A 26123-nucleotide genomic window follows, 5' to 3' on the forward strand; every position below is an offset into this window, starting at 1 on the left:
CGAAATATATAATTTATTTTTAGGCCTTTTGGTATTCATTGTTTCCTATTTTCGGTATTGGTTTCGGCCAAGAATTTTCCATTGGGTGCATCCCTAGCATGTATACAGTTTACAGACTTACAGTTTGGCCCATTTATACGGTGTCATACGGCGGTGTTCCGCCGCTCGGCTATGTTCGGTGCGGGACACCGGCATACGACAATGTATAAATCGGGCTCTACCGTCACATCAATGCCCGCCATTACTGACACGTCTCCTGCACGCGTTCAGGATCTTCGGCTTCGTGGCGAGGAAGACGGGAGGCAGCGTCATGGACAACGTGTGCCACCTTTTTGCCGAGCACGACCCGGAGCAGCCGGCCAGTGCCATCGTCAACTTTGTCTCCAAGGTGATGATTGGATCTCAGAAGAACAAATAGGCCAAGACGATGGAGAGACGATGGCCTGAAGTGTCCTTTTTTAACCGGGACAAAAAGGACAGAAAACAAACGGACGCCGTGACGAGGCCGTCGCCTCAACAAGGCAAAGGACTAGGAACAACATGCGTCGTTTTAATATCCAGAGATGGAAAAATTGTGGATCTTAGCTGGTCATGTTTGTAATCATCACAGTGCCAGGACCAGGACACTCGAGGAGATCTTTCCAAAATATGAACATTATGTACTTTGGACAGACTTTCTTTCCCCTCCTTTGCATACACTGTAAGGAAGCCATTTATGAGCGAAAAACAGAAGTCTCTATATGAGATGTGTGTTCCAGAACCATAGTCTTTTAAGTTTCAGCACAGAGGTTCCCAAACGTTTCACGCCAAGGAGCCCCAGTTAGCCATAGTCTCTGGCTGTGGCCCCCTATTGCAAAATGGAGAAAACGTGTTCATTTTAATTGTTTTGACAACATTCCCAAAATAGGGATGCCAGGTTGAAAGTGGTCACACTGGCACAATAATCTTATTAATAGAATTGTATTTCAAACTGCCCCCCTGGTGGGATCCCATGGCCCCAGACTTTGAAACGCTGTGTTTCAGCAGACCACAACATTGCTTTGTATAGTATACACAATGGTCTGTCTTCCAGTCCACACAGTGGCCCTGGGCACGAAAACTGGAAATGTTGCACGAAACGCTGCGTGTCTGCTAATATTTAACCAAAAGTACTTTACTCAAAGCTATTTAACTATATGTAAAGTTGTAGCCACTGCAGAAGCTCCAAATACATCTCCACCTTTTTTTTTTTTTTTTAATCTATGCTGCATTTGTGCTGCAGAATCTTCCAAACACTTTCTCTTGGGGTGGGCGGGGTAGTTGTGTAAAAATGGGGCTTAGAAGCTGCATCCGTAAGTATACAGTAAATGTCATACTACGGGATTATCCCATACTTCATCTATGCAATGTAAGATGTTTATTTTTGTAAGTCATTACAGTGTGGCATGTATTAGAGTGGCGTGTACCGACCACTTGCATCTTAACATCCCCGTTCAGGAGGGAGCGTTTCGGCGCGTTAAAATGGCTGATCTACAACCTCGCTCGAGCTTGTAGAGTTCAGCTTTTTTGGCCAAAGAGATTTGGGGGCTCTACTTTTATCCATGCTAAACCCCTTATCCATAAACTACTTTGCCTTTTTTTTGTATAGTTAATCTACACACTCACAACGTGCCAATGTAAATTGGCTATTTTAACTATTCAAAAATGTTTTTCAAAATAGAAAAAAAAAGAGTAGTTTAGGGATAAGGGGTTTAGCATGGATGATGGAGTCCTATGTGTAGTGGCGAGCAGATCAAGTACCAGAGTAATCTAGTAAGAGAGTGGCGACACGCTTTGATCTCGCCGCAAAGCGGGGTGCTATGGGCTATAGTTCCAAACATTGGAACTATCCCATTGAGATTGAATGAGCACTTCCGCATTCCATTGTTACAATGGGAGTCAACGCTGGTGTCGCCACTCTCTTACTAGATTACTCTGTCAAGTACAGGGCCGATCCTGGTCAACTAAGTATTCGTTTCATAAGTATAGACTACAGGGTTATACGTGGTTAAGCATCTCTGTACCCCAATGTCACCTGTCGCCACAGAGTAGACCCGTCTGTTACAGTATATACATTTATTTTGTTTGGATGAAGTTGTATGTGAATATGACCTCTTTTAAATTGATCAGTTAACTTTTTTTTATAGAGAGAGCTGTGCGTGTGTGTTGAAATGAATGGAACGACAGAAAAAAATAATATTTGAAGTAAAACCTTAATATATATTAATGACAATTATGACAATGCATCAAGACGTTTGTGTCTAAACACAGTGCCAGTTGACATTCCTCTCACAGTTAGATTATTGTCTCTGTCATAAAATGTATCGGATGACATTTTGTACATTTATTTGAAATGAGAAAGGAAAACTTTATCTATATATTGGCTTCTATGTTGATAGAACAAGTATTATAGGTTATTTTTAAGCAATTAAAAGTGCTTTGACTTGCGCTAATGAATTTAGAACATGACATACCGAGAGTCGGTGATAAGCAGTATACTCTTGCTTTGGGAGAAAGACTAAGTTTGTTAGCCCTGTTGACACCTTACTAAGGTACATCGTTTATGAGATTGTGGCCATTTTTATCCCCTTATGCTTTAACTTGGTCACCTTTTTTTGTTGCTAACTATGTTAGCTACACTATGAAATCCTGAATGTTTTATAGGGTGTGTAAGTGATGTTTTTGTTATATGATATATATATATATATATATATATAACAAAAACATAACATATTAGTGTTAAAGCTTATTTGTTCTGTAACAGGGTCTCCCTGTCGCTCCAGCTCTTTAGTAAACACAAAATAAAATGTCAGGTTGGGATACCAGTTTTATCCAATCAGGAGAGGGAACTCCACAAAGCTTCAGTTTTATAGTGTTCCAGTTCCAATGATGTCCTTTTTTTATTGTTTTATTTTTTCATCCCTTCCATTTCACTTATTTTATTTATCCTGTCTCCTGTATGAATTCTCTCTGGTATCCCCATCTCAAAATTAATGTATTTTCTGTTTATTAAAGAGCTGTGAGGAGACTGAACAAACACTTTATATAGCAATGATTGGTATTGTAGAGCTATATACTTATATATGCTTATTTTAATGAAATACAAATGAGTCACACTCCATTGAACTCATTTGTATGCTCAGAGTTCAAAGTAGTGTGAGCAGCCTACATACGCTTATTTTAATGGAAAACTAATTACTTACACTCCATTGAACTCATTTGTATGCTCAGAGTTCAAAGTAGTGTGAGCAGCCTACATACGCTTATTTTAATGGAAAACTAATTACTTACACTCTTACTTTTAACTAATTTGTACACCCAGAGTTAAATTAACACTCAGGATTTTACTGTGTAGGGAGGGACCTCATTATAATATGGTTTTGTTAATAAGCTTTCAGTGATTATGTACACGTTTGTTACATTGTTTTTTTAATGATTTTACTATCTGTACCTCACACCTATACTATCTCATATTTTAAAGAGCACATTTTATTGTGTGTCTCAGTCCACGACATGCTTTTATGAACAGTTCATTTGTATATTGGAATAAACCTTTGACGTTTTGTGTAAATAAACAAAAAGGAAAAGTTTTCTATCATTGCCATGACTTCGGCCACGAATGACAACTATTACAACTAAGTGGAACCAATAATAGAACATAACATCCTCATGATGCAGAAAACGTCCAAAATCACATACTAACAAGTTACTTTTTGTATGTCCAAAAGCTTAGTAGCTAATCGTACTAATAGTATGGGAGATGCATCATGCACACTAAATTCAGGGTATTTTGTAGTAGGCCTTTCAACAGTTTCACTTCTATGCAAAGTTGAAACCCTACTGCTTAACTTAATAGCCTACTACCAGACCCGAATAGTTCTGATGATCCTCATGGGGGCTATCCGCAGCCCCGCCTCCCCCCCCCCCAGCGGTGAAAAAAAAGAAGTTGATGTTTTCTCGCGTTTACGCTGATATAATGACGTGAAGCTAGCGGAAAGGCATTTACGTGGATTTCATGTGTCCCGACCTAGACCTAGAATGCCTGTGATCATTTAATTATACTTCGTACTAGTCTATATGATATATAAATGCCGAGTGCACTTGCATGCCTATGCATGCATTCTAGAGGCAAGTCCCATAAGGAAACTGCCCCTGCAAGCGACACCTTTTTATTTATTTATTAGGATATTTCTATAGCATGCGCGATTGCGCTGCTCACTTGACAGCCTTCTATAGGCTACTCGCAGTGCAACGCGTTGTGAGCTTGTAGATCGGCTCCCGTGGACTCGCGGTGCATGTTAAAAAACAAACTCACAATTATAATAAGAACATAGGCCTACACTTATCTGCATTCTGCACTGTACGAATCCAACGTTGTTTAGTGTTGTTTAGTGAGTCAGTTCTCTGACTGTCGGTGTGTGTGTGTGTGGGGCGGACAGCAGCATGCGGCCGCTGAACCGAGTCCAATCTGGGTGAAATTTACATTGGAAAATTAATATAACGGCGCGGTGAGCCCGGCAAGGACAGAACACGGCGACGGCCCGATAAAAGTGCCGTTGGAATAGTAGCTTCTTCGGCAGGTTTAAGCGGCGACAGGCTGGCATCACTGGAGAACTGTAGCTTCCTCTGTCTGGACGAAGCGACCCTTCTTAGCTGGTGGTGGTTTCATTGTGAATGAAGTAAGCATCACACTGACACTGTACTGTAGGCATATTTATACATACCTGGCTAGGTGAAAACAAAAGAAACCTGATTAGCATTTGAGTACTTGGTGGCCGCACCCAACCCATTTTAACACCTCTGAACAGCCAGTGGAGAGGTTCACATTTTCGGAATGTAACATAGTATGCAGTCTGTGACAGAGTCAGAAAATCTGTAATGTAACTAATGTTAATATAAAATGTCCACGAAAATGTTCATGGGGGCTAAAAGGGGCTATTTAATTCTTCATGGGGGCTATAGCCCCATAGCCCCCACAGACTCGACGTGGCTGCCTACTACAGTGATACTCAACTGCAAATGAAAGACATATACTGTGTATCCCTATTCCCTGACATAATTTTATAGCTAAACGGACAGAATTCTATTTTATTTGAATGATGAAACCCAGCTGCCATTAATAGTTGGAAATGGAAATTGCGGAAATTGTAATTGCGGAAATTGCGGAAATGGTGGAAATGGAAATTGCGGAAATGCGGAAATGGAAATTGCGGAAATTGCGGAAATGGTAATTGCGGAAATTGCGGAAATGGTGGAAATGGAAATTGCGGAAATGGAAATTGAGGAAATTGCGGAAATTGCGGAAATTGCTCTTCACTTATAGCTATCTATTTTCAGGTAGATTGTTTTATTTTACTCAGTCAGCCATATCACTACTCATTTTTTTTCATGAAAAAGGTCATAGCTGGGTAATCTATTTTCAGGCAAATTGTGTTTATTGTATTTTATTTTACTCAGCCATAACAATTTATTTTCTGTTAACCAACTTGCTGGCTCGCAGGCAGGCAGACAGCTACTCATAGACAGGCAGACAGACAGACAGACAGCTACTCATGGAGAATTGGACAGGCAGGCAGTCAGACAGCTACTCATAGACAGGCAGACAGACAGCTACTCATGGAGAATTGGACAGGCAGGCAGACAGCTACTCATGGACAATTGGACAGGCAGGAAGGCAGACAGCTACTCATAGACAGACAGACAGCTACTCATGGACAATTGGACAGGCAGGAAGGCAGACAGCTACTCATAGACAGACAGACAGCTACTCATAGACAATTTGGCAGGCAGGCAGACAGCTACTCATAGACAGACAGACAGCTACTCATGGACAATTGGACAGGCAGGAAGGCAGACAGCTACTCATAGACAGGCAGACAGACAGCTACTCATGGACAATTAGGCAGGCAGGCAGACAGCTACTCAGACAGGCAGACAGACAGCTACTCATGGACAATTGGACAGGCAGGCAGGCAGACAGACAGCTACTCATAGACAGGCAGGCAGACAGCTACTCATAGACAGGCAGACAGTAAGACAGCTACTCATTGACAGACAGACAAATAACTACTCATGGACAGACAGACAGACAGGCAGGCAGGCAAAGAGCTACTCATGTTATGTTATTATGTTATTATAACAGCTACTCATGTTATGTGCAATAATTTGTGCAGTTATGGAAACAGCTCTTTGTGTTTATGCAAGAAAATGTAACACATTTATTTATTTACATATTGTGTGCATGCACATTGTACTTTGATACATTTTGCGAAAATAAAGCAATTGAAAGAGAGAAGTTATCAAGTATCATTAATGTCGTAATTTTATCTACTGGCCCCTGGCCCCTTGCCATTTTTGTAATGTGGCCCACAGGTAAATCTATTTGAGTATCCCTGGCTTACTAAACAGTAGACTGAAAATCACTAGAAAATCACTTAGGTCTGCTATTTTTGGCGTGTTGAATTCAGATCAATCACCATTTGTAGCCAGCAGAGGGCACTAGCAACACAGTCAGTAACACCCCAGTCTATGGTCACACCAGATTAGATCAGATCCCTCTGAATACAGCACATTTACTATAGAGCTAAATGGAGTCGTTTTGTGATGTTGTGTTGTCACGTCGCCACTTCTCCAATTAAACTTTACTATCAATAGGTGTGTAAAAGTAATTTGTAATTGTAATAATTTGCAGTTCACTGAGACAGAATTGCAGAATTGAAAACTAACTGTCTGTCTGTCTGTCTGTCTGTCTGTCTGTCTGTCTGTCTGTCTGTCTGTCTGTCTGTCTGTCTGTCTGTCTGTCTGTCTGTCTGTCTGTCTGTCTGTCTGTCTGTCTGTCTGTCTGTCTGTCTGTCTGTCTGTCTGTCTGTCTGTCTGTCTGTCTGTCTGTCTGTCTGTCTGTCTGTCTGTCTGTCTGTCTGTCTGTCTGTCTGTCTGTCTGTCTGTCTGTCTGTCTGTCTGTCTGTCTGTCTGTCTGTCTGTCTGTCTGTCTGTCTGTCTGTCTGTCTGTCTGTCTGTCTGTCTGTCTGTCTGTCTGTCTGTCTGTCTGTCTGTCTGTCTGTCTGTCTGTCTGTCTGTCTGTCTGTCTGTCTGTCTGTCTGTCTGTCTGTCTGTCTGTCTGTCTGTCTGTCTGTCTGTCTGTCTGTCTGTCTGTCTGTCTGTCTGTCTGTCTGTCTGTCTGTCTGTCTGTCTGTCTGTCTGTCTGTCTGTCTGTCTGTCTGTCTGTCTGTCTGTCTGTCTGTCTGTCTGTCTGTCTGTCTGTCTGTCTGTCTGTCTGTCTGTCTGTCTGTCTGTCTGTCTGTCTGTCTGTCTGTCTGTCTGTCTGTCTGTCTGTCTGTCTGTCTGTCTGTCTGTCTGTCTGTCTGTCTGTCTGTCTGTCTGTCTGTCTGTCTGTCTGTCTGTCTGTCTGTCTGTCTGTCTGTCTGTCTGTCTGTCTGTCTGTCTGTCTGTCTGTCTGTCTGTCTGTCTGTCTGTCTGTCTGTCTGTCTGTCTGTCTGTCTGTCTGTCTGTCTGTCTGTCTGTCTGTCTGTCTGTCTGTCTGTCTGTCTGTCTGTCTGTCTGTCTGTCTGTCTGTCTGTCTGTCTGTCTGTCTGTCTGTCTGTCTGTCTGTCTGTCTGTCTGTCTGTCTGTCTGTCTGTCTGTCTGTCTGTCTGTCTGTCTGTCTGTCTGTCTGTCTGTCTGTCTGTCTGTCTGTCTGTCTGTCTGTCTGTCTGTCTGTCTGTCTGTCTGTCTGTCTGTCTGTCTGTCTGTCTGTCTGTCTGTCTGTCTGTCTGTCTGTCTGTCTGTCTGTCTGTCTGTCTGTCTGTCTCTCTGTCTGTCTCTCTGTCTCTCTCTCTCACACACACACACACACACACACACACACACACACACACACACACACACACACACACACACACACACACACACACACACACACACGTGTCCACTGTCTAATTAGTGAAGTGCAGTAAAAAAAAAGGGGGGGGGGGGCAGCGGTGGTGGAGTCTTGTCTCGGTGCAAGCCTGGGCAGGATGGTGTTCTGCTGGGGCCAGTGGCGTTGAGAGAGAACAGAAAAGAGGAGAGGAAAAGAGGGGGAGGTTAGAGGCGTAATAAGGTGGGCCGGTCCCCTCCTCCTCCCCCATCCCCTCATCACTGTCCCTCTTGCAGGTGGTGAAAGTGAAGAATTCCCGGGGTGGGCAGGAAGGAAGGAAGGGCCCAGGTGTGGCAAATGCAGGGAGCCCCGCAGAGCCCATGTCTCTCCCTCTGTTATTTAGCCTGAAAGACACGAGGGAAACTCCAGAAAGCACCAGGCAGCGCATTAGTCTGCCGAGGAATCCTCTGTCAAGAGGCATCGCTTACAGTAGATTACAATATTTCACACAAGTAATAACAGCGTGTGTCCACATTTCTCTCTCTTTCTCTCTCTGTGTGTGTGTGTGTGTGTGTGTGTGTGTGTGTGTGTGTGTGTGTGTGTGTGAGAGAGAGAGAGAGGAATATGTTGAAGTGTTGGTTCAGTTATTTGGACCTAAAGCTTGCCATTAATATAGTCAGACTCATTGCAAAGGTATTACTTGATTGACTGTTGGGAGTTCAGCTGGTCTGGTTTTGTTCACATGGAACTATGGTTTGGTGCTGGTGCTGGTGTGATACTGGACACAAAACATATGACAGAGGGGTCAAAGTTGAACACAAGTTGCACTATATGGTTGAAATGGGTCAACAATACGAATGATACAAATGATACGTCGCCCCAGACCCTCACCAAATGACCGGAACTACATAATATTCACCAAAACCAGACCAGAACTCCCACCATTGGACTTAATGAATTAATACCTTTGCAACCACTATAGGCCTATTTTGGGAAGTATTTCCAACAGCTTTAAAAGTCCAAAAATCTGAACTAACCCTGTAGACAGGCCGGACGTCTTCAATATGTGCAGATGGACGGTGGTTAATGGATATCAAATTAATTTTCCGATACAGATTTTGTTTTGATAGGCTCATTATTTCCCACTTCCCAGTATTCCAGCTGATGCAGTACAATCACAGGCTCCAGGCCGCGCTGCTCCCCGGATGTAAACAATAACACGCCGGCTCCACATTGATTAGTCCCAGGCCAGGGATAGAAACTGGGACAAACACTGTGTCGTCATTTCTGACCTGCCCAGCGATCCGTGATTAGACACTGATTAGGCCTGTCACACATACTGTAGGTATGGATGCCATTTCCACAGACACAGGCAGTGTCCTACAGTAACCTCCTACAGTATACATGCATGAAGGCTCGCGCCAGGCAGTCACAGGACGAAGCCTCTCACGTTTTGGAATCCACGGGCAGCCTCACCTGAAGTCGAGGAGGGAAATATTTAGCTGGAAATGGATGAATCAAAGACTAAATTAATTCTCACACTCGATCTGGCTCATTCACTAGCACTCAATTAGAAGGGGCGGGTGCTTTTCCCCTTAGAGGAAGAACAAAAGTAGAGAGACCAAGAATAGAACGTTTAGTTTGGGATGGCTGCGCAATTTGAGGCCCCTGTTTGCTTTTCAGCAGACGGTCTAACCACAAAAAGCATTGTGGGTTTAACTAAGGACTTGCATATTGGGATACCATTGGCTGAGGCAAAGTTAATTGTTCGACTCAGTTCACACGATGGAAAATGCCGGACGTCTACATCAATAATGAAACTAGGTCTTAAATCAATACAGAATAAACAGCCCAAGCAGATATAGAATTAAAACCAACACAAATAAATCTTGACATTGGATGTTTATGTCTTAAATATCCTTCCAAGAGTCTTTCCAGCATTTTTGATAAAATGTTTTAAAGCAACATACTTTTGTTGGGAGGACCTTATAAGGAAGAACTTCAGTAGAGGGACACACAAAAAAATGTGTTATCCATTGACGTCATGTGAAGAAGAGATGCTTAAATCATCTCAACTAAACAATAACACTAAACTGTACTAAAAGTAGAGTGAACCCATTTTAATGTGGGCTGGGAGGCCCTCAATCACTATCTTCTTCAGACCCAAAACACAGATTAGGGCCTATACAGTAGATACAATAGATACTGTAGATGCCTAGGGGTGTCAGGACCACCATCACTTCAACAGGGAAATAACAGACATATGGTCCAGTGCTGCCTTTGGCTACTGAATCTATCATCATATGTATATGTTTCATAAATTAATATTACGATTAATCATGTGACTGGTATGAGTATTGAAAGAAAATGAAACATAACATACTGGGTGATAACAAGGGAATATATTGGTTAAAATATGGTTGAATATTTAAACCTGTAATAGTGTATGCCTGTATGGAAAAGATGTTTTGTTTTGTGTAGTTAAATCAAGGTTTGATCATAGGGGGAGCTGTGGGTGAAAATTGAGCAATAGTTCCAGAAAGTGAGGTACCAGGAACATCTATTCACCTTTTTCCTAGGCTGTGTGTGCTCCAGTTCCTGTCGATTTGATCCAATGAAAGCCAATGAAACTGGTCAGATGACCAATGATATCCAATGAAATCAACAGGAACTGGAGCACACACAGCCTAGGAAAAAGGTAAATAAACATGCAGGTTACATTTGAGGTATCAAAAAGAGTGTTTGATGGTGTTTGTGAAAGAGACTCTTTTAAGGCCAATACTAAACCAGACTTTGTGGACAAAGGGGAAGCTGCTGTGGCCTCCTGACTTGAAGGTTGGGTGAGTAATATATTGTTTCCCTTTTTTGAGCAATACATTGCCTTTTTGTTTTCTAACTTTGTAAATGACTTGATTTTCAGAAAATAGAAGATCTAAAAATTAAGCTTGGTTCGATTACTTTTGGATACTCTTTGGAGACATTTAAAGGAGCGTTTTGTTGTGGGACATTAACATTTATATTTTTAAATCTTGATTGTTCATTTGAATTGGATTATTATTTTTGTTTGATCCAGTTTAACTCAGATAAATATATTACAATTTAAAGGTAGGGTAAGTGGTTTTCTTTGGTTAAAATGAGAGAGAGAGTGTTAAAAAGCTCTATAAAAAAATACATTGCATGGATGCACCTGGGATGTATCCTCACCTCAGTGATGTATCCCAAGGTCATTGGGGTTTCGGGTCTCCCAACATCATACCCCTCACTCAGGTGACCCAGTCGGGGCTTACGTCCCTCGATCAGTCCCATTAGGGAAAAAACCAGGGCTACACAATCCGCTCCTCCTGAACTACTCTGCCTTGACTGGGTATGCGGAAGGATCGCATCTATCTGGCGCGTGGGAGGACTAGGCTCTGTGGGTTGACTCCTGTCCGGGCCCCTCCTACGTCTCACCTGCAGGTCCACTCCTGCTCTCACCAGGCCCAGCACCTGTGCGTTGCACCAGACTCCCAGCAACAGGCACTTCATTCAGGAGTGGTGGATTCTTGAGCTGCAATTGTTCTGCAGGCTCCACTGGCCCATGGTGGTGCCGCAGGCTCCGCTTGCGGCTTGAATGGCCCTCCTAAAGGCCTCACTGTGGGTTGTTGGGCTTTTTCCTCACGGAAGACACAGGCTGGGGGCGCCAACCCATACCGCTCCCGGTGCCGTCTACATTCCGGCTGTCACAGACTAGACTAGACTATTCCTGGTTGTCGCGTAGTCTATTCCTATGAGTCACTATAAATAGAATAACTAAAACAAAAATACATCGCATGGATGCACCTGGGACGTATCCCCAGTGATGTATCCCATAATATTCTACTTATACGGGCCGACAGCGTGGAACAAACTCCCACTAAACCTTCGACAGGCCTCTGTATAAAACACAGCTCAAGAGTCAAGACCTACTTCTACACTCTTGCTTTTAGTTGATCTTTTTAATTCTTTGTTGTTATTCATGTCCTCACTGTATTGCATTACTGCTATTATTTTAGTAGTAGTAGTAGTAGTAGTAGTAGTAGTAGTAGTAGTAGTAGTAGTATCAGGGCGGCTGTGGCTCAGGAGGTAGAGCAGGTCATCCAATGATCCCTGGGTCGGTGGTTTGAATCCCGGTGTCCTTGGGCAAGACACTGAACCCTACATTGCCTCCAATGAGTCGGTTGGTGTGAGTTGGTGTCAGTAACAGGAGTTTCCATGTCTCTCCAGCTTTTTATCAAAAAGAAAATGCATTTTCCAGGACAGGATGCCAATTTTATCCAATCAGGATAGAGAACTCAGTCAGGATACAGATTAAGCAAGTAGAACTGTAAGTGATGACACAAGTAAATTGCTACTTACTCCTGATTGGCTGAAATGTTGTCACCTACCTGAAAATGTAAAGAGCGGACCACCAGTGGTCCACGGACCACCTGTTGAGAACCCATGCTCTATAGCAATGATTACTATCAGAATATAGTGATTTAACCTTTTAACAAAAACATTTTGTTTTAACCCAAAAACCCTTACCCTAACGGCAACAGTTTTGTGTTTTCCTTTTCCTCTGCAATACAGTAGGCTATGAAGAAGTGCAGTACAGGACCTTTATTTATTTTGGTTCTTTAATATAAGTCAGACATACCATTTTATGCGGTTCTGATTGTTCACAATAAATTAATTTAAAAAAATCACACTCGTGTGAAGTGAGGAGCGCTCTTATCGTAGTACATCGTCATACGCCCCTCAAAAAAAATATATATATATATATACCGGGGTGTGTGTGTGTGTGTGTGTGTGTGTGTGTGTGTGTATATATATATATATATATATATATATATATATATGACGTGTGTCTGTGATTAGATCCTCTCAATAGTCAAACCCATTCACCCTTTGCAAGACACCACGAGGAACATCTCAATGGATGGCTCTCACACATCCCTGCCAAATTATTGTAATTGTTGCATCTATTTATGGAAACGTGTCTCATAATTCATTTTTTGACGCACGCGCAAAGATCACTAAAGTTCAGTAAAGCTGGTCACCTGATTTCCAAAACGACAAAAACCTGTCAGTGACAATTATATCTTTCTATCTGGACAGCCCTAAGTGCAGCTGTGATGACGAGTCACTGCTCTCCACACAGGCAACTGAAACCACATCTGGCGACCACAGACCACCGTCACTTCCAAGATAAATGGAGCATTTAAGAGTCTGTGTCTGCCAGGGGGGGACGAGGCCTTCCTCCAACAGCTATGCTTTTGCCATTGTTCATTGTCATTGACAATGTTGTCGCACTATCATCGCTCATATGAGCTGTAATAGCGTGATTATACACATGAAAACGTTTTACGCACTTACCTATGCATGCCATGGGAAACCAATCGTCTAAAACAGGGGTTTTCAACAGGTGGTCCGTGGACCACTGGTGGTCCGTGAAGGTATATAGGGTATGTGCAGGCTTAAAGTGAATTAAACATTGTTTAATGTTGTTTAATGCAATCAGATAGGACTTTTCTGTGTGGATGTCTGGGCTGTCAAGGCCAGAAACTAGTTTTTTGACACTCAGTAGGTGTTCCTGCATAACTTCCTGGTTTGATGATGATGTCACGCGCATACCCTCTATTGTATGTGGTCCCTGACCATGCATTTAGTAATGTGGCAAAGTGAAGATTTTGTATTTTCTTCCACGGAACAGTGCACTAAACCTGTTCCATGGAAGCGCGTCAATGTTGTCAGTTACTGAGAAGTCTGAGGTTAAGAAATAAGTAAGTGTACCAGCTTGCCTGTATGATTGAGTCATCATTATTAGGAAATGTGCCCATATAAATATAATCATGTGTCTGCTCTATCAGTACTGTATCAGTTAACCCAGTCACCAGTGTAGCCAGTCACCAAAACCAGCATAGTTCATCCTGGAAAACAATAAAAAGTTTATATTTTGGTCTGAGGGCACTGGAGGTTTCCAAACCTCACGCAATTCTATACACTTTATCTATGGTGGTAATAGTTATGGTTATTTAATCAAGACGTATCCGTCTGATTTTTCATATTCATCCTGATTGTACATTACTTTGTCTATTTGGGAGGGTCCGCGTTTTCATTAACGTGACATATAAAATCTACGTACAGTATAGAGTTGTGCACATCTCAGAGTGTGTGAGTGTGAGAAAGAGAAATGAAGAGAGAGAGAGACTGAGCGAGACATGAGGGAAAGAGAGACAGAGGAGCAGGGACAAACAAATAGACACATGCTACAGACGGGAAGGAAGCAATAGTGTGATGTGCGTGGGGAAACCTGTCCCCATCGTGATGAGGCGACACCCTCAACCCACTTCAGGCGCTCTGCAATCTGCCAGACGGGGTGTTGAGAGCTCCTCTCCCTCTCTCTCTCTCCCTCTCCCTCTCTCGAGTTCTCGCTCCGGCCTAATTAGGGCCTTGGCCTGCTTGGTCGAGGCCAGGCTCCCAAGAATGGAGACTATGACAGCTCCAGGGTCCCTCCCGAACAGGCCAGTCCAAAAACTGAACTAACTGACGCTGGAATTAGATGAAAGGAGACCTTTTGCCCTTTCATCCCCGCATTTTGTTCACTATTCCAAACCGTGCCTCTAATAATAATCGGATAATTGCTTTAGCGCCACTGCGCACTAACGAGTGCAGAATCAAAGGGGAAAAGGCCATAATGGGGAATTGGGGACCTTTCTGTCCGATTAATCCGCAATGAGGGTCTGTTTGAAAAGCTCTCAGACACCGAAGGACAATTATATGAGAGACCGACGTGTAGGAGAGATGGACACAAGACTGGTGACAGGGTGGCGGGGAGAGAAAAGAATAACTGACTGTACTGTACCAGACTGGTCATGTGATCTTCGGCAGCTTCACTCCTAGACATCACACCAACCCGCCCACCGTATCCCTCACTCTCTCCCTCCCTCTTTGCCCACCGAGGCACATACCCCTTCACCAACCACTCACTTACACACGCACCACCCCCAAAATTCCAAGGAGTTATGGTTGGTTGATGGTTTCAGAGTGAGACACACATACGCAGTTTACGCACACACAAACACACACATGCGCGTGCACGGCACGCACATGCACACACACACACACACACACACACACACACACACACACACACACACACACACGAACAAATACACATACGCATGCATACCAGCCTTTACTGGATAAACACCCTCTCGGCAGACCTCCAGCTGATTCAACTCATATGCTTTCCTCTGTGTGAGCTGTGCCAACCCCCCATGGTGTAGATTCCTGCACTCCTCACTGTCACAACAGTGACACTGAACCCCAGTGTGTCCATGGCAACCACCCAGCATCTGACTTATTACAGCACAGTGCCAATAGAACACTGGTTCTCAACGTGGGGTCCGTCGTCCGTGGTCCAAATTGACCCTTGGCGGTTTCTGTAACTCTGAGAGTGAACAGATGGAACCCCAGTCTACACTGTGTCATGCTTATTTAGTTAACTCTGAGAGTGTACAAAGGAACAGATTGGACGGGTCCATATTTCGGTTCCACCTGTAGCCTACATTCTCAGAGTTACAGACCTATGAGGGTCTATTTGGATCCTTGGTGGATTCTCATGGACTTGTTGTGGTGGAGAGGGTACACGGTTGGGTGAGCTATAGGGTTGCTTCACTGCTTTTTGTGGTCCTTATGTGATCCTGATGGATGGCACCATCGGTCCGAGACCTCCAGCTCTCACTGGACCGGTTCACAGTCCACGCACGGCGGCTTGGGATGATGCTCAGCATCTCCAAATCGGAGGCCATGGTTCTCATCAGGAAACCGATGGATTGTGCAGTCCAAGTAGGGGAATGAGACATTGCCCCAGGTGAAGGAGTTTAAGTATCTCGTGGTCTTGTTCACGAGTGAGGGGAAGACGGAGAAGATCAACCGGAGAATCGGAGCGGCAGTGGTGGTATTGCAATCGCTGTACCGCACTGTTGTGATGAAAAGACATCTGAGCCAGAAGGCAAAGCTCTCTGTCTACAGAGCAATCTTCGTTCCTATACTCTCACCTATGATACGAAGATCACGGATACAAGCGGCAGAAATGAATTTTCTCTGGAGGTGGCTGGCATCTCCCTTGGAGATGGGGATGAGAAGTTCAGTCAGAGAGAGACTGCTTCTTCGCTTGGAAAGGAGTCAGCTTAGGTGGTTTGGGTCTCGAGTGTCTTCCAAGGGAGGTCCTCGATGCACGTCCCACTGGAAGGAGACCCACAGGCAGACTAAGGATCAGATGGAGGGATCATTATCTCCAAAATGGATTTTGGACTAGTGTTGCTCTGGATAGGGAAGTCTGGAGCTCTCTGGTGGAGCTGTTGCCCCTGTGACCCGACTACGGATAAACGGTTGAAGATGGATGGATGGATATACTGTATAAAGTATATATAATCTGTGTATGTATATTCTACCCAACTACCATGCAAGTGTAGTTGATTTGTCCAAATTGTCTTACAAGCTGTAAAATTCGATTGGGGACTAGGATTTGGCAGGCAGTTGCGACTGGCCTGCTCTGCCTCTGACAGCAGGTTATGTTAAACACATGTACAGTAATATCCTGTGTGTAAAAAGCACATTCTTCACACTCCCTCTTTATAGAGTGGCTGCACTGCGGGACCACATTCCAGTTGCGAGACCTTCCAATACATTACAGCCGGGTGCCCAATGCTATCCTAAAGTATGCCGAATATGCGCAGGTGGCTGAGAGACCCCCTTCCACAGAGCTACGACCGGAGGAGAGGGAGGAAAATCAGCAGGCTTTTTTTTTTCAGCATATGAAACAAATGTTTGGCATTCCACTGTGCTGTAGACCTGTCTGTTAACAGGCGGCAGGACGCCAGGGCTTGCTGGCAACTGAATTGACATTGCCTTCCAAGAAATCCGAAGCACAAAGAGGACCTGTACACCTCGCCTGCTCCTGCTGTTATTCTTTTGAGGTATTTTGGACATTTCTGCGCTGCTATATTCCTTCTCTCATCTGCAACCAATTAATAGCAGACAAAAAAAAGAAGGAAAAAAAGAAACAACACTAGAGATGCTATTACTCAGGAATGTCCCACTTGCATGTTTGCACGTCTCCTTCTTATTTTAAGGGCTGTTTTGCAGCACTAACGACAAAGAACCAGAACATGCTCAACAATGTCGCACATCTTAACGAGACACACTTGTGTGTGTGTGTGTGTGTGTGTGTGTGTGTGTGTGTGTGTGTGTGTGTGTGTCAGTCATGTGGTAGAGATGCACATGCGTCTCTGCATTCTCTAAGAGTGATTCCATCACACTCCCAGTAAAGCCCATATGCGTCACGTCTTTTATTGGGAAATCTGCACCGACGCGGCCATATGACGAAGCATAAATCACACTGACTTCCCCATTCCGCCTATGGGGAAGTCCCCCTGAGTGACATTTATAGGCCAAACGCCGCATTAGATGTTGGCACGGAGGACGTTGATACTGGGAATAAATAGAAAGTATATGTCACTAACCAATCCAGTGGTTCAAAAATGAGCCTCATGAGCCTCAGCGTCTTTCCAGTCCTTGCCCATTACATCTGGTCCACACAAGGGCTTGGTTTACCAATGGGTCTTATCCCTAGGATCGTCGTCGTTCCATTTTTAGGAAAGCCCAGCCCAGGAGGGAAGTCCTCCCAACTTCCACACCAGGTGTTATCGGGCCCCGCAAGACGTGAGGGCCAATTTAAGACCTGGCTCACACGAATGCATGCAGTAATAATGCCTAATTTATGCTCCGTCCCATGACTGCGTTGTGAGCCAACAATTGCAGACCTACAAGCTCACTATGGATGCGACGCCTTGTTAGCTTGTAGGTCGGCTATTTTCGGCGCCATGAATCTGGCTTTGTGTCTGAACAGGGCAGCAGTAGGTATGAATCTGTCCAGGGCAGCTAGGACATACAGTAAGAGCATGAGGTGATGAGAGGTGACATTATAGTGCTGGAAAGTATAGTAAATAGTACTGTACCTATTACCTAAGTCAAATTTTGAGGTATTTGTACTTTACTTTAGTATTTCCAATAATTATTTCTACTTCACTAGATCTCGGATCGAAATATTGTACTTTTACTCCACTACAGTTATTTGACAACTTTAGTTACTATAGTTACTACTTATTTCGATTATTATTACAAAACATCACTTCAGCCCTATACACACATTTCGGCCATTTGAAAATAAACAATCTAAAAGATGCGACGCATTGATGCTTGTAAATCTGCTATCTTCAAATGACTTGTACCTGTATACATTTTGAACATGTGAAATGGGACATTCAGCATAATGAGTACATTATACTTTTGGTACATTAAGTAGCCTACATTTTGATACCAATAGCCTACTCAAGTAAACTTTGAATACCAGACTTACTTGTAACAGAGTAGTTCTACATTGCAGTATTGGTAGCCTACTTTTTCTTAAGTAGGCTAACGGTTCTTTTTCCACCATTGCATAAGAGCAGATGAGAGGTGCCATTATATCTGGTGACCTAAGTTAGACACCATTATTAAAGAGCCAAGAGGATAATGTTCTCAAAATAACGTGTTGTTGTGGTCACATGATGATGGCAAAACGCAGAAAGGGAAGAGCAACACTTAAAAGACACGTTTGTGTGTGTGACATGAGTCTCCTGAAGTCTGCAACAAGCCAAAGCTGCAGCACGGGCCTAGATGAAATGATGTGTTTGTATTTAGATGAGTATTTTATGATTTGTACATCCATTTCATGTGAATGTTTTATACAGTTTAATTTGATGTACTTATACTTACATGTGCAATATTCATGTTCTATCAAGGGTTGAAATAATCTACTTACGTATTGTGGTTTCAAAGGCTGCAGTTAAGCCTATATGAAACGGAGGTCATCTAGGGTCATGTGCCGTTTCTTTGCTCAGCACGAATGGACTTAAGCGCACGTGTGTGCCCGCTCTCTCTCGCACGCACGCACACATCCAAAGCACTGTTTAATGTGGATTAAAAAAACCTGATCAGTTGAATCATCTACACTGTAGATTCTACAGTGTTGTGAAAACACACACACACACACACACACACACACACACACACACACACACACACACACACACACACACACACGCTACTTTTGCCTGGAGTCATAGGGCTCCTTTCTCACATGGCATCTCAGGCTGTGACATTCTGAGAAACACTATGTGGTTTAAATAAGCACAGGTAAAAATAAGTCAGGAAATGAATGGGCGGGGAAGGGCTCGTTTTTAATATCTCCACTGCTGACCACTGCATTCATCTGAGAATCATGGCCAGCTTAGAGGAGAGATATACCTTCTAAAGGTAGGCTATTTAAATGAGAGAAATACAGGCACCGAGGCACAGGCAATTTGATGCAATTTTGATGTTTTAGCCCATAATAACCCTCGGTTTTGGATATGCATTTAGCCTATTTGTGTTTTTCAAAGCAAGGAATATGCAATCTCGGCACATTCTGGTGTTTATTTTACTTTATTTTGTTTCTGTAATTTGAGGTGACATGGATGTGTGAGTATACTATTGACAAAAACTAAAGCTGAACAGAATTCCTTGAACTTTTCAAATAGGGTTGTCAAAGATTATTTATAGCACATACTTAACTTAACTAACATAGGATGAAATAATGATTACATTGATTTTATTTTAATTCATACTCTACGTCATCAGCTACACCAAAAGTGCTATTTCAAGACTTTATTTAAAAACCATGGATAAATACATACCAAGACACCAACATCTTAATGGGTTTAACCGGAATAACCAAGCAGCAGCAATCCACTCTAAGCAACCCATCACCAGACCGCAAGCCATTCGGGGGGTGTGACTACAGTGACTGGGTCTATATATTGAGATGTTTTGTTGAGTGGCTTTATGTGAATGAGACAAGCGTCAAGTTACAAAGTCTCACAGACAGTCAGTGTACTCACCTTCCTAGAGACAACCGCACGTCTCCATTAACGACGATGGACACCTGTTTGAGAACACTTTGCATGACCTTTGTTCTGACATCGTTTTCGCGACGATCAGGTGCAATTGGACCGGTGATACGATGCGAGCCATGTGACGCAGGAGCGCGGCTTTCGTGCAAGCCTTTGCCCAAGGATTGCGCCGAGAGAGTCCGCGAGCCGGGCTGCGGTTGCTGCATGACTTGCGCGCTCGCGTCTGGACAGCCGTGCGGGGTGTACACGGGGCGATGCGGCTCCGGATTGACCTGTCAACATCAACCCGGCGAAACCAAACCCCTGCAGGCTCTGCTGGAGGGTCGCGGAATCTGCGCAAACGCCACCAGCAAGAAACTAACCGCTGGAGCCATACCTCCGGCCAATGAATTACCAGGTAAGTGTTGCGCATGATTATAGCCTCTAGCCTGCCTATATCCTAAAGCTAATTTGGGGATCAACGATCGAAGTTCCAATTTGAATTAAATCGTCTTGGTTACATTTTTCTTTTTACAGTAAATGAGCGCATATTTAAGCACGTGCATGTATTTAGCCTACTATAGGATATTGCATATTTTGACAGTTGATTTGATTTATCAATTATCAGTTTTAGCCATGAAGTCTGATAATCGAGGGGGAGGAGGAGACAACAGGGGGTACGAGTCGACTACGTGCAGCTCAGCAGCTCACTAGCCTAATTTGTTTTGGTCTGTTGGAATACGAGGTCTTAATTAGATGCCTCAATTTTTTTCATTTTGATGCAGGATGATGTTGATATTAGAATACTCCCAGAGTTTTATTCTCTTAACATGTAAACTTGTTCTGATTAATTGAAAATGGTGGACCCTATTTGTAAGCATTGCAAGTGTAATGCTTTATGCTATGGTGTCGTCCACAGTTAACAGTTTTTGTATTGAGTTGTGCTTGAAATGTGTAGGCTAATTCTGCAAACTGTTAATAAATACTTTATACAATACAATTCACAGAAATTCATACTTTTGGGTTGAAAAGTGCTAAATTAAATTAATTAAATTAAGTGATACATTCATAGTTCTTAATTTCCAGTCAAAAATCATAAGGAGAAAATTCCAATCTTTATCCTCTCATAAGTCATTTATTCTTAAAGTAGAATTTATTTGGCCTTTGAAAAGAGCTCCACAACTGTTGTCTTGTTCCCCATTCATTGGCTTTATGGACTTACAAAAACGAACCCTAAAAAAACAGCTGATTCGATAGCCTATATTCGATAACAACATAAATAATGATCTTGGAAATTGAATTTCAGTGTGCAGCCATGTGTGTGTTTTCATTTATTTTTTTTTACTTCAGCAGAGAATGTTCAAAATCCAGAAGACCGCAATTCCACCAGCCCTGGCCTTCCAGTTCCAGCCCCTTACAGCACTCGCAAACCCATCGCATCCGCAAGACTGCCACTTCACCCCTTTTTCCACTCATCCAAGACAGAAGTTCTTAGGCGGGAACAGGCAAAGAAAGCCCAGAGCTTCAAAATGGAGGACCTCCCCGGACCACTCAGCACGGACCAGCAGAACTTCTCTTTGGAGACCAAACAGGAGCCTGAGTATGTAAGTACTAGAACCAACAGAGCCTACTGGGGAATGTTTTTCTCCTCTCCCCCCCCATGCGTTTTGGTGTTTGTGTTCTCCCTCTGACTGCGGGTGATGAAATGTTTGGGTATAGTGGTGCTGACGGCGGGCAGGCATTGGCCAGCAGTAGAATGGCACGGCAGCCAGAGTGGGCACGGTGGCCCTGTGGCTGACCTGGGGTCAGTCGGTTGTTTGGCCACAAGGCGTCCGCGTGCCGGGCGTACAGAGAGCAAGCGGATGATGGATTGGCCAATGTGACTGCCTGTTTGGAAGCTTGGAAGTCCTGCAGCTATTTTGATCTTCACTCTGGCCAGAGAAGAGAGTGCACACAAGGAATGGGCTTTAACCACTTACTGTAAGCCCTATTTTATACTTCATCATACGGCGGCGTCACGTGGTGAAAATAGAGGATAAAAATTCCCAAGGCGTCACATTGCAATGTGTTGTGATCTGGTAGATCTGCTAGTTTAAAAAAAAATTGACATTCCCAAAATACTGTAGAATGCAAGCTGATTGAAAGTGTTTTACTAGCTGCTTTGATTAGTGGTACTTGGACTTGAGGGCAACCCTGTCAGCTCCTTCTTGGGGTGTTTTTAATGCGTTAAGAGTTTTAAGCAGCTTTAAGCAGCTTTAGAAAACTCATAAACCCCCACAAGTTGGCCCGATGAATTTATTTCCAATTAGTCACCTTTTTCATATTGTGGCCAGTGGCCACCGTTGTTCATGTAAGAGCTGTGTTGTGTGGTGCCCCTTACTTGAAATGATCTTGTCGTCAGATCTTAGTTCAAGAACATGGAGAATTGACAGTACATTTGCACCTATGTTCTTACACTTGTTTGCTTATGATTTCAGTGAAAATATATACAGTAACAGGATTGAGAATTTGAGTTATCATGCATGTTCTTCCTTCCGCAGGGTCCCTGTCGGAGAGAGATGGAGAGCATTCTCAACAGCCTCAAGGTCACAGACATTCTCAACCCCAGAGGGTTCCGCATACCAAACTGCGACAAGCAGGGCTTCTATAAGAAAAAACAGGTAATAAAACCCCTGAGTACACAACATGATTTTTTACAATAAGGTGAGATATAGTGGACATTATTTGAATGTCAACCCGAGGTCCTCATTAACAAACATCCAGCGCTGCAGTGCATAGAGTGACTCCACCAGCACAGCTTAGATTTAGGTTTGCAGCAGCCCAATTACAGATTGGTATAAGCCAGTTGTCCTCCTGTAAGTCCACTGGTAGTTATTAGAGCCTCATCATTGAAACACCACACCAGTGAGGTAGACCCCAGCCCGCTGGCTCTGGAGACGGCAACCACAGGGGCCAAACCCCAGTGGGGCTGTCTGACGGCTGGGTACGACAGGGCCCGTTTTACGGGAACCCTCCCAGGGAGACAGACGTCAAGGTGGCCGCGAGGCACCCGACGCACTCGCCTCATAATTGCTGGACTTTCGCGAGGCAGGCACAGAAATAGATCTGCAGCCGTACCTCACGTTCGCGTGGTCCACCCACGATTGGTTTGTAATAAACGAGTGGTTCTGACGCATTCATATGGAGCCACTTAAGGTCTCCCCGCTCAACAGCCATCACCAGCGCAGCATTTCTTATTACATGGCAAGTCTCTCCTCCTGCACTAATGGAAGTGTTCTCCTTGACCTGCAATCATCTCATAACCAGCGTCCCCACGCCAGACTCATTGTCTTTGTTTATGTAGAATGGACATAGTGTGCCGACCAGAGCCCTCGGCCTCGGGGCGCTGCTGAGGGAGTGGCACTTATTTCATGTCTGTCAGTTTATTTTGGAGGGTTGTGTGACTATCCAAGCTGAAGCTCAAAACAGTTCTTATTAGCAGTCAATTTAGGTTTAGAGGAATACACACAATGGAACTCTAAACGGATTCTAGATCTATTGCACTCATGTTTCCTTCATGCATCATTATGTAATGTCTCTTTGTCAAGCGCACATCAAAAAGCGTCATTTTGTTTGTTTATTTACCCGAGGCTAAATGTACAGCATGTGTTCTACTGCTGTAGCAGCCATGAAATACCATTTCATTTAAAATTGTGGACAGACGGTCATCTCTGTTCTGTACGTAGCAGCAGTGCCTTAGGCCAAAACCACACCAATGATTCGCCATGCAACTCCTTGTAACCAAAAAGGTTGCGAGTTGTTACATGTAGTTGCATGCAACTATTATCCCCAATGGCAGTTGCAAGGAGTTGCTTTGGTATGGCATGTCCTTTAAACTGTTTTGTTGCAAATAGTTGGATTGGTGTGGTTTGGGCCTTAGTGGTCTGATTGTAAGAATTAGATGTCTGGACAAATCCCCCTGTGATGCTGGACAGAACAGGGGCGACTTCCATGCTGATAGGCTTTGACTTCCCTGCGTAGCAGCAGCAGCAGAAAAGCATGCTTTTGCCCTTCAAATGAATGGCTGCATGTTTTACTAGAGTAGAGGTTGACCTTTAGTAAAATTGGCAGTAAAATAACAGCCCTTGGGTTAGCTCCACCGACTCTGTAAGTCATTTGTAGTACCCATAATTTGGAGCTGTGGGGTATAATCAGCAACAGATGATTTGTACTGGCCACTAGCTTCTGAAAATAGATCTTGGTTCTCAGTTGTTCACAAACGGGACTAAGCAAATATTTTACCAGGTTTCTGTTTACCTTTAAGGTCTCTATATGTGTGTGTAACAGGAGGTAGACCATAAAAGCGGCTCAAAATACCACAGCGGCTTGGATAGCCAAGTCTGTATCTACTCAGCACAATCTGGACGTTAATTCCTCTCAACTATACCACTGCTCTGCCTCACTGAGTCAACCGGGCCGTTGACTTTTGTATCGCTTCTGTCGTGCGGAAAATGTTCAAAAACGTTGCTTTTCAGGAAATGGGGGGGGGGGGGGGCAAATAACTTAAACAATAGGGAAAATAGCAATCTACTAGCTCAATGCATCGCATCACGACTGTAGATCAGCTATGTAGATCAGCCATTGTCACTTCTCTTGTGTGACATGGTTTCACGCGTGTGAAATACATGTATGAGCTATGGGATTTCTGCCCAACACAACAATACAGAATATTTAACAGGGATGGTATTGTGTGTCTTTTTGCATGTTCTGTTCCTCTTTATTCAACTATAATCCCTTCTTTTCCTTCGCAGTGTCGTCCATCCAAAGGAAGAAAGCGAGGCTTCTGCTGGTGTGTGGACAAATATGGGCAGCCGTTGCCAGGATTTGACGGGAAGGACAGAGGAGACGCCCAGCACTACATCTCAGAGAGCCAATAGAACCAGAAGTATAGGGAGAGAGGGAGACGGGGAGGGAGGGAGGTCTAGAGAGAGAGAGAGAGAGAAAGAAAGAGAGCCAGAAGTACTGTAAACACATTGGTAGAGATGGAAGATGTTGGAAGCGACGGTCAAGAGATGGCTAAGTCAGGGAAACATAATGGCTGCCATGTTATCTGTGTGCCCGTGGGACCCGGCTGCCATGTTATCTGTGCGCCCGTGAGACCCGGCCTTAACCCGAGGACGGGAGCAGAGAGCGGGAGATCGCAAAGAGGGAAAAAATGGACTCCTCATGCCACAGACATTCTCCCCCCTTACACACGAGTGCATGTTGGGATGTATTCTTTATAAGCTTTACGGGTCAAGACAAGCCCCGGTCAGCCTCTTAAGAAGGAGACGCACTTCCTGATTTATGTTTTTTGTTTTAAATCTCAGAAGCCCTGGTCTGATTATCACACACTTGATTCCAGAGACTTTTATACTATGTCACAAACGTTGATCGGAGGGCTCTACATTTACGCACAATTAATGTGGCACTATACACGTGTGCATGCTCGTGATGTGTAATCTTATTCGTATGCTTGTGATTGTGTATCGAGTGCATTTGATATGATTGAATGTGGCTGTGTGTGTGTGTGTGTGTGTGTGTGTGTGTGTGTGTGTGTGTGTGTGTGTGTGTGTGTGTGTGTGTGAGAGAGAGAGAGTGTCTTGAGTGCTAGCAAGGCAGACATACAACGTATGCTGTATAAAATGTGTCTTTCTCAATCGGGCATATATGATTGCTGTTGAGGCCAGGGCCTCATGATGGGGCCTTATGATGCAGCGCAGTGCCTCAGCGGTTGCATTTATACATTCTTAATTCTGTACGTGAATGGGTACATTGCGCAAAACAATTTACTTAGCGGTCCCTACCTGCTCCTCGCAGATCGTTCAAGGGGAGTTGGACATGACCGGTTCTGTGCAGCTCGATACACAGCAGTCAGTGCGTGTACACTTGTTATGCTGGCGGGACGTCGAGTAAACAGAGGACATTGCCCATAATCAATACTGTGGTCATTGTTTTGTTTCTGTCAGTTTGCATAAGCTGAATCATTGAGATAACGGCTACAAACCTTTATCTTATCTGTGTGTGCACCCTTCCATTGGTTATAGTGTTTTCAGTGATCATTTTGGATCACGTGCAAGTGCCTAAGTGTAGGCAAATATGCTGTACTGTATGCATGTACAATGCAACCCTCAGAGGTCTATTTTTAATTAATAAAGGCAGTATAAACTGATGTTTTGACAGTCTCTGTCTCGTCTCTTAGCACAGTGATACTCAACCTCAGGCCCGCGGGCCACATCAGGCCCGCGGGACCATTATGA

At 43.8% G+C, this 26123-nt stretch overlaps 2 protein-coding genes across 5 annotated transcripts in view; both read left to right on the top strand.

The window, feature by feature from the left end:
* The window catches only part of tns3 (tensin 3), a 54492-nt gene extending 50884 nt beyond the window's left edge, over positions 1-3608 (top strand). For all 3 annotated transcript variants that reach the window (XM_080778381.1, XM_080778383.1, XM_080778382.1), the window contains one exon: positions 271-3608. In XM_080778381.1, the coding sequence (XP_080634507.1) occupies positions 271-418 (148 nt within the window). In that variant the 3' untranslated portion in view covers positions 419-3608. The remainder of the gene's footprint in view (positions 1-270) is intronic.
* A 16212-nt stretch (positions 3609-19820) lies between these two features.
* On the top strand, positions 19821-26036 carry LOC308325087 (insulin-like growth factor-binding protein 3). 2 transcript variants are annotated; one of them, XM_080777494.1, is made up of 4 exons: positions 19821-20263; positions 21196-21449; positions 22386-22505; positions 24636-26036. In XM_080777494.1, the coding sequence occupies exons 1-4, from the start codon at positions 19891-19893 to the stop codon at positions 24759-24761; spliced, it is 873 nt and encodes a 290-aa protein (XP_080633620.1). In that variant the 5' UTR covers positions 19821-19890; the 3' UTR covers positions 24762-26036. The 2 variants fall into 2 exon arrangements, with proteins under 2 accessions (XP_080633620.1, XP_080633621.1); XM_080777495.1 differs by having other exon boundaries at positions 21199-21449.
* Positions 26037-26123: the final 87 nt, after the last annotated feature.

This window comes from Protomyctophum bolini, assembly GCF_963924005.1.
Source record: "Protomyctophum bolini genome assembly, chromosome: 12".
Lineage (NCBI taxonomy): Eukaryota > Metazoa > Chordata > Actinopteri > Myctophiformes > Myctophidae > Protomyctophum > Protomyctophum bolini.